The 19,654-nt window shown below is 45.7% G+C and overlaps 1 protein-coding gene across 5 annotated transcripts in view; it reads right to left on the bottom strand.

Moving 5' to 3' along the window:
- Positions 1-293: 293 nt before the first annotated feature.
- The window catches only part of NEK8 (NIMA related kinase 8), a 66,089-nt gene continuing 46,728 nt past the window's right edge, over positions 294-19,654 (bottom strand). For all 5 annotated transcript variants that reach the window (XM_029613191.1, XM_029613192.1, XM_029613188.1 and 2 more), the window contains 7 exons: positions 17,971-18,047; positions 17,640-17,757; positions 16,376-16,526; positions 16,013-16,176; positions 15,736-15,894; positions 1,676-1,834; positions 294-1,096 (listed from right to left, as the gene is read on the bottom strand). In XM_029613191.1, coding sequence (XP_029469051.1) covers positions 1,068-1,096; positions 1,676-1,834; positions 15,736-15,894; positions 16,013-16,176; positions 16,376-16,526; positions 17,640-17,757; positions 17,971-18,047 — 857 coding nt within the window. In that variant the 3' untranslated portion in view covers positions 294-1,067. The remainder of the gene's footprint in view (positions 1,097-1,675; positions 1,835-15,735; positions 15,895-16,012; positions 16,177-16,375; positions 16,527-17,639; positions 17,758-17,970; positions 18,048-19,654) is intronic.

Genomic DNA, 19,654 nt, shown 5'->3' with positions numbered 1-19,654 from the left:
CTTACCTAACTGTTGGGTATGTGGGCATGTATGTGAGATAGGCATTAACTTGCTAGTGTTCAGCTCCATATGCTGTCCGGTGCAATATGTTTAGAAATGCTTGGCTAGAGGTGCTATAGCTATGTCTTAACTCTGTTGGAGACCTATTGTTTTTATAGCTATGTGAAGGTGATAATGCAGCAAATACAAACCATTGGCCTCTTCCATTGTGAATATCTGTCACCTCTGAGCTAAACATGGGCCTCCCTCTTTTCGGGTATTCTCCTGATTCCAGTTTTCCACACAAGCCTGGATTGTCTTTTCACTTATTTATTTATTTTGCATTAGGTTTACAGAAAAGCTATAATTGTTTATACTGATATTCTGTAGTGACAGAGGAACACTGAAGTAATTTACCCCAGTTATATGGCTATTCCTATGTCTCACACTGTACCTGTCCTGTGGCAAGTGTGTGTGTGTGTGGGGGGAGCTTATACTGCCTCTGCTCCCTGTAATGCATTTGTTCTGAGGTTTGGAGGGGTTAAACTCAGAGTTAGCAGTAAAGTCTTATACATCACATGCTGTCCTGGAGCTTGTGACACCAGATGGGCATCCAGTTCATCACCAAGGGATTTTAGCAGCACACAATCTCAAAATACTCTGTGTTCTCTTGTATTTATTCATTTCTGTAGCATCTCTCTAGATCAGGAGAGAAACATCAGCACTCGTCTGGGCAGCAACAAAGCACGAAAGAACTGAATGCCTCCTCCCAATATGCCATGGGTTAAAAAGGGATACAACAGGATCTACAGAGAACAAAAAACTGTCCTCCATCCCCCAATTTAAAGGTGAGAAAAGACCTTTTCTGTCTAACAGGATACATTCCACAAGAGACAGTTTCACTGTGAAAACAAAACAGGTCTATTGGAGAAGAGTTTCTGCCCTACATTCCTGCAGAAAACAAACACACTCCACCCTGAGGAAACACAGCACAAAGAAGAGCCCTGGCCCTCCACAGCAAAGCGAGAAAGAGATAAACACAGTCTGTGGAGGAGAGAGAGACACGTGGTGCAAACCCTCACACCTCATCACTGTAGAGCTGCTTCCTCTCCTGTTGCTGAAAGGAAAACAAGAGAAAAAAAGCAGATTCCAATCAATCCCATTACAGCAGTGAAGATTTCTTACAGCAATGCTATGAACGGTGAAAGATAGTTGCCTTCCCTAGGAAAGAGTGAGGGATAAGTAGACTGCAGGGAGCTGAAGGGCACTGGGCTCACTGTAATACCTCTTCACCTTTCAGGTTACTTACTGTAAGGTCATGTTCTAAGAATTGTTATTTCCCTTTATAAGGAGTCTGTAGGTTTATACAGCAGTGCGCTCCTAAACACAGCATGACATCCTGAGTTACATGGCTCACGCAGATGGGAACAACTGACATCAAGCAGGAAAGCAAAGAACATCAAAGCAAACAGCAGCACAGATTAAACCAAGATGGCTGCAAAAGCACCAGATGGAGATTAGATGTAAAGTATAGAAGAGGAGCTCACATGGAACCTATCCTGAAGAAGGTGAAAGGACTGGCGAGTGTCTACATGCAGTCAATGTGGCCGGCAAGGGAAGGCCTGGACATGGGTGCCAGCTCTGGCAATGCTCACACATTCACACTCATGCAGCTACTTTCTCAATGGGTACTTACATTTCACTGCCAGCAGCGTATTTCCATGGCAACACGCTACCGACATCACCAGGTAGGCATGGCTCTCCTCAAGCTGCACCAGTTTAGGCATCCCCGCAGATTCGTCCTTCCTTCCCAAACGGCCTCTGGCCCCTTTCCCCCAAGTGCAGATCTCACCCTCTGAGGAGAACACACACAGACTTATCTACCAAAAGTTCTCACTCTAATCCTTGTCTAGTCCAGACATAACAAGGCTAATAATAGTCTGACCACAACAGAGCTGGGAAGTGGCACAGCCTGGACTAAGAGCAAAGCAGCACAAGATAGTCAGGGGACTTGCCCATGTAAGAGCTAGGAACAAAACCCAGAAATCCCAGTTCTCCTGATTTAGGGGGTAATTTTCAAAGGAATTCCATGCATAAATGTAACATACTATTGGAGCAATTTTCAAAAGTCCACTTACTCAAGTAAAGTGCATTGACTTGAATAAAACCCAGTTTTACTCGAGTAAATGCTTTTTTTTTTTTTATCTCTTTATTAATTTTTCAACTTATTACAAATAAGGATTATACCTTCCCATAAGGCATAGCATATTAAATTACTCACAAGTAACATATATTTAACAACTTCATTAAATTATTCTATACTATTACCTTATTCTTACCATGAAATCTGAGAGATTTTTTTTGGAAATTAACAGAGCAGTAACTTACATTCAAATATTATACAAAAAAAAACAAAACAGAAAGTAGTGGAGATATCTATTTATATCCTGAATTCATAAACAGAAAACTAAGTAGATTCCTCTCTAGAGGTTAACAATTTCTCTAATTGCTCAGGCTCCAGAAATACATACCGTGTATTATCTATTGTCAACATACATTTACATGGAAATTTAATCAATATTTGTGCCCCCAATGCTCGTTGCTCTGGGGCACAGATTCAAAAATCTTTTCCTACGAACTTGTGTCGCTCTTACAACATCTGGATATACCCAGATCCTTTCTCCCAAGTATAGTTTATTCCTGCACTTGAGAAAATTTCTTAACACGGTATCTCTTTCCATAGGTGTAGCAAATGTTACCAGTAATATACCTCTTCTCTCTATCTGCTCTTCGAGAGTAAATGCTTTTTAAAAACAGGCCCTTGGAGTTAAGCATTGTTACATTTAATAATTTATTTAAAAATACCACACCGGAGATCACGTGGTGCAGTGAGGGAGGAGGATGTAGTTCTCGCTCTCTCGGCGCCAGGCCTATTGCATCGGACCCCATCTGCACCATCCATGGCGCCCAAGTAAGGCTCGAATACCGCTGAGTGGTGGCGAAATTCCCGGGGAGTCGTTTGGGTCAGGAATGTCCGCTCGGGCGGTGAAAAAAGATAAAGAAAGGGGAAGGGAACATCTTAAGCCCGTGGAAACCTTAAACACGGCCGCCGCGAGTACACCTGATGGCTCCCCAGACATGGCAATCGCTGATATTAAGCTAGCGGTCCTGGAGGCCCTGGGCCTGGATGTTAAAAATATCTCCACCAAAATTAATGAAATTTCAGAAAATCTGGGCAAGTTTGAAGCGCATTTTGTAGATGCTGAAAGCCGCGTGTCTGAAGTACAAGATGGTCTCCAGGTAGCCCAAACAGATCTGGGGGCTTTGCAGGCCGTAGTGGAGAAGCAGGCTGCCAGGATCGAGGACTTAGAAAATCGATCCCGCAGGTCAAACCTGCGGTTTGTGGGGTTACCTGAAACTTTGGACGATAGACATTTGCCTGAGACTCTGGAGGCCTGGCTGGAGAAGGAGTTCTCTCTGCCCCAATCACATGGCAAGCTGCACATCGAATGTGCGCATCGCCTGGGACCACAAGTCCCAAATGCTGTTAAGCGGCGAGTGGTAGTCGCAAAAATTCTTAATTATGCTCATAAGGAGGATATTTTGCAAGCACTGCGAGGGAAAAGGGAGATTTCCTATGAAGGTACCCGGGTCCTTATTTTTCAAGATTTTTTGGCCACGGTGGCTGCTCAGCGGAGAGCCATGGCCCCGGTGTGTACCCAGCTGATAAACCAGGGGATATGGGCTACGCTGCTGTACCCTGCTTGACTGAGGGTTGCTTCTGCGCAAGGGGTGACCTGGTATAATAGGGTCGAGAAAGCAAAACAGCTCCTGAAGTCAGCGGAGCCCGGAACAGCCACCTAAGACACTGGCAGTGTGGCAGTTTGGAGGGAGCGTGTTTGAAATGGCGACGGTTTTTCACTTTTTCTCTCCCTTCTTTTGTGAGTCATGGTTTTTGGATAGGAGGCAGAGATTGTGGTCACTCGGGTAATTGATGTTTTTTTCATTCCGGTTTTCCCGGGTTGCCCCTATTCTTGGGATGTTACAATTGTTTGTATCATCTCTTTTGGATCGGTTTGACTTTCATTCATCGATTCCAACGCCAATGCTCCGTTTTTTTTCTCTCTCTTCACAAGGTGCTAACTCTGGATTTTCTACGGCCCTGATGCTGTCTCTCTGTTCATTGCCTCGTCTCATTTTTTCATCTGGAAACCAGATCAGTATGTCGGATTCCTTCCGAATACATTGTCTAATTATATGGACCCCTCTCCTCTCAGTCTCAGCGCTGCTGGTCTTTTTCTTTTTTCAACACAAAAAGCCAGGCTTCCTGATGTTTTGTTACAGCTATATGTCGCTAGACCCGTTGCGGGTATGGAATTGTACTTGAACTCTTCGTTCTTCGGCGAGCTGGGGTTTTTTTTTTGTCTGGCTCATTTGTTTGAGGACTGTTAATTTCTGGGACCAACTATACTGCCTGGGAGAGCTGAGGAATGCTATTTGTCTCAGAGGCACTCTGCTCTCCCTCATATTTTAGATGGCCTATATGGGTTGGTTTTTTTTAACTCATGGATCCATCTTTCAGGTTTTTTTTGGACTGCTGTGGTGGCCAGACTTGCTGCGGTTTTTTTTCTGGACACCTGAGGGATACCAGGTTTTTTTTTTCACCTTGGAGCGGGCTTCCGCTCTCAGCCTGATTGGTGCATTGACCTCTGTTTATTCAACTCGGAGTTGTTTTTTTATGCTCTGAGTCATTGTACAGGACTTTAGTTGTCCTTTTATCTCTGTTCAAATGCATTTTGGCTGTACATTCTTGAACTGGACTGCATACATGGGGCCATGGGTCTTATAATTGTTTATATAGCCTGTTTTGCTTGTCCATCTTTCCTTTCTTTATTTCATATATTGGGCTGGTATTATTATGTTTGTTTGGCAGTAATGCCCCTCTGGTTTTCCTTTTCACTTTGTTTCCTGTTGGGTTCTGATGAGGGGGTGTGGTAGGGTGCAGAGGGGGTCTGGATGGGGAGGGGGGTAGGGTTAGCCAGCATGGTAGTGATCTCGTCATCTGTTAGGGGAAATGAAAATAGGGGGAGGGGTGGGGGGTTGGGGTTTTTCAGGCTTGGTTCTTGTTCATTACTGTCCAAATTTGTGGTACCTCACATTGTTTTACACCTAACTTTGTCCATACTCACAAATCGCCTGTCAAGCAGCTGAGGGTCTCTGCTGGGAAGGCCCTAGCTGCGTTTTTCTCATGATTTGGTTGTTAATACAAGCATGTATTTCTTGTTGTCTCTAGTAATGTCACTATTCTAATTACTTGGAATGTTTGTGGGATACACTCACCTATTAAACGTACAAAGATTGTGTCCCTCCTGAAAAGACGGAAAGCAAATCTAGCTTTTTTACAAGAAACCCACCTTACTGATGTGGAGCATGAGACGTTGCGCATGTACTTGGGGAGAGAGATTTATTATGCTTCTGCCACCTCTAAATCGACGGGAGTGGCAATTTTAGTTAATCCCAACTTGCCCCTCCGCATACAGAAAGAAATTAAGGATCCCTTGGGGAGGTATATTATATTGATAGCTGAACTTTATCACACTCCAATAATTCTATGTAATCTTTACGCCCCCAATAATCATAGTCCCAGTTTTTTTCGGAGATTATCAGTTTTTATTGCCGCATCTGGGCGATCTGATCCTTGTGGGAGGGGACTTTAACACGATTCGGGATCCCCTTCTTGATAAATCCCCTCCTGCTCGTCCCTTTTCTGGTTTGGGCAAAGGACCGTCTTTTCTGGAGCGTTCACTGCAATTGATGGATGTGTGGCGGGTATTACACCCAGGTGAAAAAGATTTCACTCATCTTTCTCGGGCACATGGTACTCTGTCCAGGTTAGATTATTTCCTGATTAGCGTGAGAGGTATGTCCAAGGTCTGCGCAACCGCTATCGATGAAACTGTCATTTCGGACCATGCCCCGGTGCGCCTTGATTTACTATTAGACTCTTCTACTCCTACCTCCCTTTCTTGGCATTTCCCATTTTACTTAGCTTCTGATGCTAAATTTCAGGAATATTTACAGACTATGCTGATCTGAATGCACAACATCTCACTTTCCCAGTCCTATTTTGGTATGCAGCAAAAGCGGTCCTGCGGAGTGATATTATCTCATATATGGCTCATAGGAAAAAGGTAATGGAGCGCTAAATTTTGGCATTGACGGGCTAATTACATCGGGAGTGGGCTCGTCTTACTCGCAGTAATACTCGGGAGGCTCGGCACAGTTTCTGACGATTCAGGGGGAACTGAATATTCTGTTGCACCAGAGGGCTCGAAAAAGTGCTTTATATTTGTTCTGTTCAGAGTTAGCAGTCTGCTAGGGAGCTAGCAATCTGTTATTAGGAGAGTTGTGGATGGATCTTTGGACCGGTGGCAGATGACCATGCCCCCGGGGGAAGATACCGAGAGGGACCACCGGTCAGGCTCAGAGGTGGTAGTAGTGAGCTGGAATGCCCGGCTGGGCTGTAGTTCCTCAGATACTGGAACAGCGGTCCCTGGAGGTTGAGCTGTAGAGAAACTGAAATATAGTGAGTAGGCAGGGTATGCAGAGTTCATGTACCAAACCTGATAGTAACACTCACACAATGTCTCATAGAAGCCCAGGAGCTGAAATGTATAGGCCCTCGAGGAGCGAGTACCTGGTTCCAGGGAAAGCTCTGAGAGAGCGACGGTAACTCACTGATGTAGTTGGCAGTGATGACTTCCAGGCAGAAGAGAATACGGAGCAAGTCTGGGAACGAGGGCCCTCGAGGAGCGAGTACCGGTTCCAGACTGTCACCTGAAAAACAAAGGAGAGAGCGAGGCCCCCAAGGAGCGGGTACCCCTAGTAAGTCCGAGGAGGCAGAGTAGCTTAGGTAGAGTAACCCTTGCTAACTCAATCTGTTAGCAAATTCTAAGACCTTATATATCCGTCGCGGGTGACGTCATCTCAGGGGGATGCCCCTGAGGTTTGCGCCATTGCCGGTACTTCAGTCGGGGCCGTGCTACGTGCGCGCCCCTAGGCCTCCAGGAAACATGGAGGGTTGCAGTGTCTAGCTGGTCCGGGGACGCCGGAGGACTTCGACAGAAGGACACCACGGCAGCCAATCTTCCCGCGGGCGAAGAGGGAGGCACCAAAGAGGTAAGGAGGGCGGAGAGAGGGTGCCGGGAACCAATGGACACAACAATATTATCAATACAAGCTTTATCAGTATACTAATAAATCTGGCAAATTACTTGCTAATTTAGTGCGGTCCGCACATGGTTCCCGCCATGTACCAGTGTTGTGCTCCTCCTCGGGGCAGATCCATTTTGCAGCGCTTTAAGGAATTTTATAGCGACTTATACTCTTCGGGGGGTTCGGATAGCGCGGCTTGTGATTGGTTTTGTTCTCAATTGAATCTCCCGGTGTTAACCCAGGCCCAAAAAGCGGGGTTGAATATGCCTATTACTTGTGAGGAGGTTCTTTTGGTTATCCGACAGGCTAAGCGTTTTAAAGCCCCAGGACCAGATGGTTATGGTGCAGAGTTTTACAAATGTTTGGCGGATTCTGTTGGCACCCTCTTGGTCAGCGCCTTTTCGGAGTTGTTGGAGTTAGGATCCATCCTGGCTCATAGCAATATCGCTAATATTACCCTTATTCATAAGCCAGGGAAGGATCCCTTACTGCTGGAATCATATCGTCCCATATCTCTTTTGAACTTTGATCAAAAATGTTTTGCTAAAATACTGGCTGATCGCTTGGCAGAGATACTCCCGACACTCATTGGGCTGGATCAAGTGGGCTTCATTCGGAAACGTTATGCTCTCACCAATGTTTGGAAAATTTGAGCGGCCATGACAATGTGTCAGCAAATGGGGACTCCGTTTTTGGCTATCAGTTTTGATGCTGACAAAGCCTTTGAATGGGAATATTTAATTCATATCTTATGTAAGATGGGTTTCGAGGGGTTTTTTCTTATTGCAATCTGTCTTTATATCAGGTTCCCTCAAGTGGTTGTCATAGCGAGTGGCTCGAAATCCAAGCCCTTTGCTATTGCTCGGGGTACCCGTCAAGATTGTCCCCTGTCCCCTCTTTTGTTTATCCTTCAGTTGGAGCCTCTACTCCGATCTATTCAACAAACTAAGGCGCTCCGGGGGGTCCAGTTTGAGTCAGATATTTTCAAGTGGAGACGACATACTTGGTTTTCTCACAGATCCCAAACGATCTCCATCTCCTCCTTCAATTAATTTGGGCTTTTGGGGTGTTTTCAGGGTTATGCCTCAATATGCTTAAATCCATGGCATTGACATTCCTGCCTGATAAACAGAGTAACTGGGGAGCAGACTTCCCGCTTCAATGGGCGGCTGATTCCTTTAATCCCCTGGGGATTGTTATTCCCCGTACGCTCTCCCACCTCTACAAATTGAATGTGCATCCCCTCCTTAAGACCACTCAAGATAAGTTAAATACCTGGGCCTCATTGCCATTGTCGTTGGGGGGGGGGGGGCGGGTCAATCTTTTCAAGATGAATATCCTGCCTAAATGGCTTTATTTGTTTCAGACTTTACCTCTTTTCATGCGTCGAGTGGACTTATTGCAATTGGATTCAGCTCAGCGGAGGGTTTTTTGGCGTGGTGGCAAGGCAAGAATACCCTTGATCTGGTTACGGGAGAGATGGGGTCGCAGAGGTCTGGGGGTGCCGGATTTGGCGTTATACAACTTGACCAGCAACCTTCGATTTGTCTGGGATTGGCTTCTGGATACGTCTACTTTTATTTCTGTCATGGCTGATAAAGCGTTAACTGCTCCTATAGCGCTCACCTTTGTTTTGCAATCTGAGACCCCTAAGCTGCATATGTTTCTGGCACAAAATGTTTTTACTAAACCCCTTCATCATAATGTCATAATGCTTCTGTATCGCTCCATGGTGAGACCGCACCTTGAATACTGTGTACAATTCTGGTCGCCGCATCTCAAAAAAGATATAATTGCGATGGAGAAGGTACAGAGAAGGGCTACCAAAATGATAATGGGAATGGAACAACTCCCCTATGAGGAAAGACTAAAGAGGTTAGGACTTTTCAAGCTTGGAGAAGAGACGACTGAGGGGGGATATGATAGAGGTGTTTAAAATCATGAGAGGTCTAGAACGGGTAGATGTGAATCGGTTATTTACTCTTTCGGATAGTAGAAAGACTAGGGGGCACTCCATGAAGTTAGCATGGGGCACATTTAAAACTAATCGGAGAAAGTTCTTTTTTACTCAACGCACAATTAAACTCTGGAATTTGTTGCCAGAGGATGTGGTTAGTGCAGTTAGTATAGCTGTGTTTAAAAAAGGATTGGATAAGTTCTTGGAGGAGAAGTCCATTACCTGCTATTAAGTTCACTTAGAGAATAGCCACTGCCATTAGCAATGGTAACATGGAATAGACTTAGTTTTTGGGTACTTGCCAGGTTCTTATGGCCTGGATTGGCCACTGTTGGAAAAGGATGCTGGGCTTGATGGACCCTTGGTCTGACCCAGTATGGCATTTTCTTATGTTCTTAGTCTAGGCTTAAGCTTGTGCAACCATTAAAGACAGATTGCATTTGTGCCTATCTTTTGCCGGTGCAAGGGAATCCGGACTTTGTTCCGGGCTCCCAAACAAGTGCCTTTCACTGTTGGGAAGGGCATGCTATAACCAGGTTGGGACATCTCTTAACGCCCGAAGGGTGGATTTTGCCATTTTTAGAGTTTCGTGAGGTCTATGCCCTCCCCACTACAAAGGCGTTCCCGTATTTGCAAATTCAACATTATATTGCCTCGTTACCCTCGATGTCCTGCCAGGCTCTGACTTTTCATTCCTTGGATAATATTTTTTCGTTGGAAAAGACTAGGGTGCCCTCGCTGTCCATGTATTACCGCCTACTTAAACAATTAACGGTACTTGATACTTGTTCTATTTTGGTGGAGAGGTAGAATAAAGATGGGGTTTTCATGATTACTGACTATATTCTCAGAATGTGTTTCAAACGAGTATCCCAAATTTCGGTAAACATGTACTACCGCAAAATGCAGTACAAATTTCTTAGATGTGGCTATATTGCTGCCAAAGATGCATTTAACTTTGAGATGTCATCAGCTGCTTATGAGCGTTGTCGCCATGCGTCTGGCACTTTATCTCATGCATTTTGGGAATGTTCACCTATTCAGAGTTTCTGGAGTAAGGTGGTACGATATTTGATATTTGTGTTGGAGATTCACATTCCCTGCTCTCCTCTTTGGCTACTCTTTGGATGCATTTCGCCATTGCATGTGCGAAATTTGGGATCTCGGTTGTTTATTCATAAAGCCTGTCTGGTGGCCAAGAAGGTCATCTTACTGCACTGGAGAGAAGATACTCCTCCATTGTATTGGACTTGGCGTAACTGCCTTCATTGTATGATGCAAGCTGAGGCGGCCATCATGCGGCAGGTGCCGCGCCACAAGAAGAAGTTCTTGACTATTTGGGACTCATATCTCCAGCTTCTTCCGCATCGTTCCCACAGTTTGATCATTAATGAGTGACAGTGCGTCAGATGGCGGTTCACATTCTGTTTAATCTGGTCAGAGTGTTAGCTTTTACTGCAGCTCTTATGGACAAATTTTAAAGGGGGAGGCGGGAGTTTGATATGTAGCAGTCTTCCATTTCTATTGTTTGGTTTGTTCTCAGAGAGTGTCTCAGGAACACGCCACTCTCTGGGTTGTTGTAAGGCATTTATGACTGAATAAAAGTTGTTTTACACTAAAAATACCACACCATAAGAAAAACTATTAGGGCAGTTTACAGTAAAAAAAAATACCATAAAAATATAAAAAACAATCCCCTTCTTTACTGCTAAACCCTTTAGCTCTGCACCCTACCTACTGAAGCACTAGGGAACAGGAAAGCCTTTACGAGGTTTCCAGAATTTTTGATAGCTCAATTCTGCCTGCACTGCAATTGGTAACACATTCCATAGTCATGGAGCAATGCTGGTAAAAGCTCTTTTATGAAAACACTGCAACCGAAATCTGTATCCCCCTGAAGCAGACAATTGAAAACCCTGCAAAGACCACAAGGCTCGACCTGGAATGCACTATTCCAACTTTCCATACAAATACTTTGGACCATTACTCCACAGACAGCCACAAACGGTTAGTAATTTAAACTTTATTCTCCCAAACACCAGTAACCAATGGAGGTGAACTAACAATGAAGCAGCACTTTCATTGCCACTCTTACCGACAATTAATCTAGCCAAACTATTTTGAATAAGTTGGAGTTTCTTAATCACAGTTTGAGAGGCATCCCTTATAACAATCTAACACCCCAAGAATTAAAGATAAAACATTGTCTAGAAACCAAATCATCCAAACAGGACTTCAGTTGCCTAACAATTTGAAATTGCACATAGGCATGCCGAGCCACCTAAGAAATGTACGAAATCGAAGTGAAGCTAGAGTTTAACATAACCCCCAAACTTTAACATCATCTGAAATCTCTATAAACACAGCCATCCAATTCAGGTTGTACCATCTGGCTTTCCAAGCCATCAAACAGTCTCCCTATTCTAAGAATTTCAGTTTTGGCCTTATTGAAAACCAGTTTACTAGCATTCATCTTTGTGAAATAGTTGCTAACCAGATCAACAGTTGCAGCTATGCTTGAATCAACAGGCACCAGAAACTGGATGCCATCTGCATAAATATATGCAGTGACATCCAACTCCAAAAGAGATCTGTTACAGGATGCATAAAAATAATAAACAAGGGTGAAAGGCAGGGACCCTAAAGGACCCCTGGGGGGGGGGGGAGTATGCCCCTGCCATCTGCATTATCTGTGTTCTTCCTTCCAAAAAGGAAGCCATCCAGGTTAACACCTGCCCACATCGCTCAAAGAGTAAAGCAGAGTTATTTACCTGTAACAGGTGTTCTCTGAGGACAAGCAGGTTGTTAGTCCTCTCACATGAGTGACATCATCAGATGCAGCCCAGCATGAAACTTTGATCTCAAAAATTCTAGAGCTTTCAAACATGCCCTACTGAGCATGTGCAGCTGTAGTCCTCACCCTGCTCCCTAGGCAGAGTCCCTCAGTCCGTAATATAGCTAATAAACAGAGAACCCAACTTCCCAGGGGAGGTAGGTGGATATTGTGAGGACTAACATCCTGATGTCCTAGAACACCACCTGTTACAGGTAAGCAACTCTGCTTTCTCCAAAGACAAACAGGATGGTAGTCCTCACACATAGGTGAATACCAAGCTATAGGCTGTCCGAGCAGGACAAAGCAGGAAACTACACTATGCACCTCTCTCCCTTTTGCCTGTGAGGCAGCTGACCCACAAAGGGGTCTGGGTGGGAAAAGAGTTGGGTTCTACAAAAAGAAAACCATAGAAAAGACAGACACAAAGCTTCAAAGCGTAGCAGAGGCGCCTAAAGCAGAGCAGCGATGCAAATGCTAGCAAGAAACAATCCACATCACATAAAACCTTACACGCAGGGTTTTGGATCAGTAAACCCTGACAAAGACAGTAGGTCTAGAACCTCCGTGATACAGGTAAAAGTCTAGAGATGCAAATAAGAAAAGGACTCTTGGATGAATTCTGCATAGTTTCCCTTCGGTGTTACAAGATAATCGAAAAACCAACTGGGGCCCAAGAGCTTTCCAGAAAGAAATTACAGTCCACTGACATCCAAAGGACAAAATGTCTCTGCAGAAGTGCGCCTATGTTTGGCTAATAATCCCATTTTACGAAAGACATTGGTGACCTACAGATAACGCAATAAATGCCACCGCATATTCAACAGCCGCAATTTCCTAAATTCCTGCCCATGCAAATCCCTATTTAAGGATGGTAGAAACACCAATTGATTCAAATGGAAATCCAAAACATTCTTCGGAAGAAAGTCAGGTACTATCCTTAACTGTACCCTATCCAGCGTGATAACCAAAAAGGGTTCTCTACACGACAAGGCTTGTAACTCCAAAATCCACCTCACTGAACAAATAGCAACCAGAAACACAGTCTTTAGGGTCAACAACCACAAGGAAATATCCCACAGAGGATGAAATTCTACAAAGGCACTGGGAAACACAAGGGGGATCTAAGCTGCTTCACACCCCTCAGAAATCTAGACATGTCTGAATGCGAAGAAAGGGGCTTCCCTTGTATTTGTCCCCAATAACATGCTATGGCAGCCACCTGCACCTTCAGCATGTTCAAGGCCAAACCTGTACTGAAATCTTCCTGTAAAAATTCCAAGATCAAAGGAATAGATGTTAAAATAGGAAGACAAGAGTGGCTCTGACACCATTGTTTAAAGACTCACCAGACCCAGATATAAGCCAAAGAGGTAGAAAATTTTCATGCATGCAAAAGAGTTTTCACCACTGGACCTGAATACCCCCGATTCAACAACTGAGCCCTCTCAAAGACCAAACTGTAAGACAAAACCGATCCAGATTGTCATGAAATACTGGACCCTGCCGCAGAACCCCCCAAGCAGAGAGGGCTGCCATGGATTTTCTGCCAGCAGACGATGGAGAGCTGTGTACCATGGCCTGAGGGGTCAATCCAGGGCCTCCAGGAGTACCAAGCCTGGATGCTGTGGCTATCTTCTGTATTAACCGACCGATCATGTGCCACGGCTGAAACACACAGAGCAACTTGCCCTGTGGCCAAGACTGAACCAACACATCCAATCCAAGGGCTAGAATATCCCGGGTCCGACTGTAAAAGCAATCCACTTTCACGTTCTTGTGATTCACCATCAGATCCAGAAAGGGCCACGTCCCATCGCTCCATGACAAATCAAAATATTTTGGAAACCAATTCCCATTCTCCTGGATCCAACTCATGATGACTGAGATAGTCCGCACGCACGTTGACACGGTGGAAAGATCCATTGCCTGAGAAAGGAAAGCCTCTTCTGAGCTCACCCCCATCGGAACTGACAGGAAAGGTGACGGGGAAGACTCTTCACATCCCCCAGGAGGAGCTGTGGCCACATTCCCTCCTAAGAACTTGAAGCTCCCGAAGTCCCCGCAGGGACAAATTCCCCTCAGAGACATCCCCCCTTGAGCTTTCATGCATTTCTGGCAAATGCTTAGCGATCTCCTGGGGCTAATCACCTGCAGGCACAGCAGACATGCAGCTCTTTCCCCACCATCTCTCCCCTGTGCGCACCTCAGCAGTTACTGCAAGTTCAAAATGGCACCTGCCATGTGGTTTCCCTGACGCGGCACTCCAGCTGGCTTGAAAACCACCTCGGCTCCTGCACTCAGTGCAGCCTAACGTGGTCTTTTATCCCTGCCCCTCCTAGGTGCACAATCACTGCTACAGTCTCTGCCGAAGGGGGGTTTTGTTTTTTGTTCAACTTTATTTGGCATGCTGAAAACCGGGCAAGACAGCCGAACACCAGAGAGAGAAAAAAAAAGGGCAAAAAGCAGGCAGAGGAGAGGAGGACAAAACAGACAGGAGAAGTAGAGACAAATTAATAGGGCTGAGCCCAAGGCTCCCTTATACTACTGTACTCTCCCTACAGGAACTCTCTCTGTCAGGAGGAGGGCTAGGGAACCAGTTTTCATCTTACTCCTATACTGAGATATTAGACACTCAACTGAGGAAGGGAGCAAATGCTATCACCACAGGAGGTCAGGACAGCCTGTCCAATCCTAGCAGGCTGAAGTCCACAAGCAAGGATACATGTCCGACCACCTGCTAGAGATGGAGAAATACTGGCTGGCTGATGTCTGTGGTGAGCTATATGAGAGGGACGTCAGCGAGTCATTGTTCTCCGTCTCCACCTGCTGGTGGGAGTGCACAACCCACTGGTATGAACTGGCTTGCCCAGATGAAGAGGAATTATTTAATAAGTGATATTATTAGATTTTGCCAGGCTGCAATTAAGGCCCGCCATGCGGCTGGCAGAGAGTGGAAAGAAGAGGAAAAAAGGAAAAGAAAAAAGAAAATAAAACTACCATTAAGGTAAAGGGAAGAAAAACAGCTGCAACTCTAGAAAAAATCAATTTAAAAAACGGTAAGGAGACTGCAAAGCTGAATACCGTGACACACACGGCTCTGCAGGAAAAAAAAAAAAAAAAAAGAGACTGAGGGTCTCTGCCTAGGGGACAGGGTGATGACTACAGCTGCACATGCTCAGTAAGGCATGTTTGAAAGTTCTAGAATCTTTGAGATCAAAGTTCCGTGCTGGGCTCCATTCGATGAAGTCACCCATGTGTAAGGACTACCATCCTGCTTGTCCTCAGAGAACTAGTGGTTTATTAGGTCAAACATGCTGAAAGGGATCAAAAATACTGACCAACCAGCAGCAAGGTAGCAAAAGAAACTGCAAAGGACATCATTACCAAGTCTGTGCCATGTCCAGGACTAAAACCTGTCTGCCTACCCAACAAACCACCAGAACCTTTACTAAAAAAAGGAAAATTAAAAATTGGCCTACTGCTTTCCCATTTTGTTGGATCCAATTATGTGACTGCCGGCCAGGCAGTCTGCTTGTCCTTCAGTATAAACAGTTGTCAGGACATAGACTGGGGATATCTGCTGACAGAAGGGTTGCTGGACGATGTGGCACCCCTGGGAAGGGTTGCTTTCTGTGCCCTCTTCCCTGTAAGGTTTGTGTATTCACAGACTGAATCAAAGGGCAGCATGGCACCATAGGCAGACACCCTGCTTACCCACCTTTGTGATAGCCCACCTCCTGAATCTCACCTGCTCCGATGGCAACTGTGAAGGCATCCCCACAAGCTATCATGACGACCTTTATCCTTTCGAGTCCCCTCACCAGGTAAGGTACACGGCTACTCTGATGGCTGTTGGTGCCCAGCTGCCCATGCTGGTTACTGCCAAAGGTGTAACAGCATCCTGACACTGAGCAGAAAAATATTAGTGACAATAGGAGAGGAACCTAGAGTCTTATCCATCTCCCCAAACCCGCCATCCCATCTTTCAGTCACACTTGCTGTACCTCATCACAGTAATCTCCCACCTGTGACTGTAGCAGAATGGGCCGTTCCAACATCTGCACAAAGGATGGCCTCTTGATTTATTGGAGCTGATTGGATAGCAGTGAAGGTGTAGGCCTCTTCTACTTGGTCCTCCTGAGAAGGCTCACAGTTGCCAGAGATTTTATCCAGGCCCAGCTTGTTAAACCTGCAAAGAAAAGGGGACCAACCTGTCTCATACCTTACAGTTGCTTGAGAGGATACATCCTCACTCTAACATGTGAAGTTACAGAAACATGCTCATGGTTGGTAATGCTCTGCCTTTAATGAGAGAGCTTCTCCTTATTGAACAAAGGGCAAATGGGCAGAAAAGTTTTTCATTGCAAAGGTAACCTTGGGATTCTCACCTGTTGCTGCCACAGGCCAGGATCTGGTGATTCCCGGTCAGGATCATAGAGCTGTCAATACCACACAGAACTCGCTGTGCCTCATAATCTGCTGAAAGGGTCACCTGCTGGGGGGCATTATGGGATTCTTGGCTCCCCAGTCCAAGCCGACCTTGCATAAACAAAAAACAAAAAGAAAAATCAGCACTCAGATAGCTTCAAAAGAACCCACAGGAAATAATAAGGCCGAGCACTGAAACCCCAGCACATAGTGCAAAATAAGCCCCAGCTGAGTGAGCAGCATTCATGCTGTCATGAAACCCTCACTGTAATATTGCAACTTTGAGATTGCAGCATAAATATTCAGTCCTTTGGTGTGCAAAAACAAACAGTAAGCACATCGATCTCCTGTCCATTAACTATGAGCACAAACAAATCCAGTCCTAAGGGGCCACAACCAAGCAAACAAAATACACAAATTAATCAACTTCAGAAAATCTATGTAGGAATCTCTCCTGAACTGTACACTTTCTGAAACCCATCTCACAGCTTCTGCAGTCCCAGCCTCTCCCAGGAGGCGCTGCTGTAGTCAATGGTGCAGGAGTGCAAGGTGTGAGGGAAGCTCACATCCCCTGCAATCCCAGCAGGAGGTGCTGTAGGCAATGGCGCAGGAATGCTGGCTATGGGGGAAGCTCACAGCACCTCAACTCTCAGACTTTTCCAGCAAGAATGATGCAAGAGCACTGCATGTGGGGGAGCTCACAGTTCCTGCCTCTCCCATCAGGAGGTGCTCTAGGGCAGTGGTCCCCAACCCTGTCCTTGGGCCCACCAGCCTGTGGGGTTTTCAGGATATCCACAATGAATATGCATGAGAGAAACTTTGCATGCACTGCCTCCATAACATGCACATTTTCTCTCATGCATATTCATTATGGATATCCTGAAAACCCGACTGGCAGGTGGGCCCCCAGGACAGGGTTGGGGACCACTGCTTTAGTTGCAGCAATACTGACTGTAGGGGAGATCATAGCTCCTGCATTCCCAGCCTCTCCCAGCAGCAGGTGCTATAGGGAATGGTGCAGAAACATTGCATGTGGAGAAGCTCATAGTTCCTGCAGAATCTCCCAGCAGGAGGTGCTGTACAGAATGGTGCAGAAATGCTGGCTGTAGGGACTGTGAAAAAACTATGCAAATCAACACTAGTGATTGCAAACAAGTACTAGTTGCATCTGATTTGTCGAATACTAATTCAAGAAGCTAGAAAAAAGGCCAAGAAATCTCTCACCATTGTCTCCTCTGCCCCATGCAAACACTTCCCGTTCATTAGTGATGGCAAGAACATGTGAGGCACCACAAGCCAGCTGTACCATCTCGTAGCCCAGTAATGCTTCCACAATCTTCGGCTGTCAAAGAACAAGAGACCTTCAGCACGCTGACCTTAGGACACAGACCTCACCTAGCACCATCCACATCTCCTCTTGGATAGGACTATGCTGCGAGGAACTCATCTCAATAGCACGCAAGGCACTTTATGTTGGTGGCGTTGCATAAGTATACCATATTCAATGTGTGAGACCAGAGCAAATAATTCTTTGATGCCTCAGTGAACAACTAACCTGTGTGACATCATTAAAATTGCCATGTCCCAGGCAGCCGTTACTGCCACTGCCAAAGGTCATTAGGATTCCTCGGTCTAAGAGAGACAAAAAGGAAAATTAGTTTCTTACCTGATAATTTTCATTACTGTAGTACCACGGATCAGTCCAGACTCCTGGGTTTTGCCCCCCTCCCCCCCAGCAGATGGAGACAAGAGAAGTTTTCAAAACAAAACTCCGCCTTATATAGGATGGTGCCACCTACAGTCCGGCAGTATTACTCAATGTCAAAGCAGAATGGCCATCAAAAAACCACCGTAACTATGTACAATAACCCTTCAACAATAAAAAAACTAACCGGCTCATTGAACCCACATAGGAACCGAACCTGAAGACCCACTTGAGGACAGTCTATCGAAATTTCTGCAGATCTAAAAGCAAATCAATTAATAATCGAGCGGACTCTCCCTCACTTCCATGCCACCCATGGGCAGGACTCTGGACTGATCCGTGGTACACAGGAACGAAAATTATCAGGTAAGAAACTAATTGTCCTTTCCCTGTACGTACCCGGATCAGTCCAGACTCCTGGGATTTACCAGAGCTTCCTTACCTGAGATGGGATCTGGAGAGGCCCGCGCGCAGCACTCCCTCTCCAAATCCTCCTGTACCCGGTGCTTGAACATCCAGTCTGTAATGCCTCGCAAACGTATGCAAAGATTTCCAAGTAGCCGCCCTGCAAATCTCTTGCGGTGAGACCATCTGGCACTCTGCCCAAGACGCTGCTTGCAAACGAGTAGAGTGGGCACGAAGACCAACCAGAAGGGGTCTACCACGTAGCAGATATGCCGAGCTGATAGCCCCCTTCAACCAGCGAGCTATGTTAGTCTTGGAAGCCATTTGTCCTCTTTTGGGACCACTCCATAGCATAAAGAGGTGGTCTTTCAAACGAAAGGCATTTGTAACCTCCAGATAATGCAGCAAAGTCCTACGAACATCCAACTTCCGCAAGTCTCTAGACAAGGGATCTGATCGGTCCAACTCTGCAAAAGCTGGCAGCTCCACTGATTGGTTGACATGAAAAGAAGAAATCACTTTCGGTAGAAAGGAAGGAACTGTCCATAAGGAAACCCCTGAATCCAAAATCCTCAAAAAAGGTTCTCTACAGGAAAGAGCCTGGAGTTCTGACACTCTACGAGCCGAAGTAATGGTCACTAGAAAAATTATCTTCAAGGTGAGATCCTTTTCAAAGACTCAAAAGGTGCCAAACACAGAGCCTGGAGAACTAAATTCAGACTCCAAGACGGACAGGGATGCTTCACTGGGGGATGCAAGTGTTTTGCCCCCCGCAGAAAACGAGCCACATCAGGATGTGCCGCTAATGCTACTCCTTGAATGATCCCACGCAAACAACCAAGAGCAGCCACCTGCACTCTCAGAGAACTACACGACAAGCCCTTGGACAGACCATTTTGTAGAAAACACAGAATATCCAACACTGAAGCCCGGGTAGGGACAACCTCCCAGTCCAAACACCAAGATTCAAAAGTCTTCTACACTCTAACATACGCGAGGTTGGTGGAAGTTTTATGCGATTACAGGAGGGTAGTCACTATGGTGAGAGAATAACCTTTGCGACTTAGCCGTTGCCTTTCAAAAGCCATGCTGCTAGACAGAAGCGATCGACTTCTTCCAAACAAACGGG

This window comes from Rhinatrema bivittatum, chromosome 8 (genome assembly GCF_901001135.1).
Source record: "Rhinatrema bivittatum chromosome 8, aRhiBiv1.1, whole genome shotgun sequence".
Taxonomy (NCBI): domain Eukaryota; kingdom Metazoa; phylum Chordata; class Amphibia; order Gymnophiona; family Rhinatrematidae; genus Rhinatrema; species Rhinatrema bivittatum.
The sequence above is the reverse complement of the archived record's forward strand: the minus strand, read 5'-3'. Positions and strand labels throughout refer to the sequence as shown.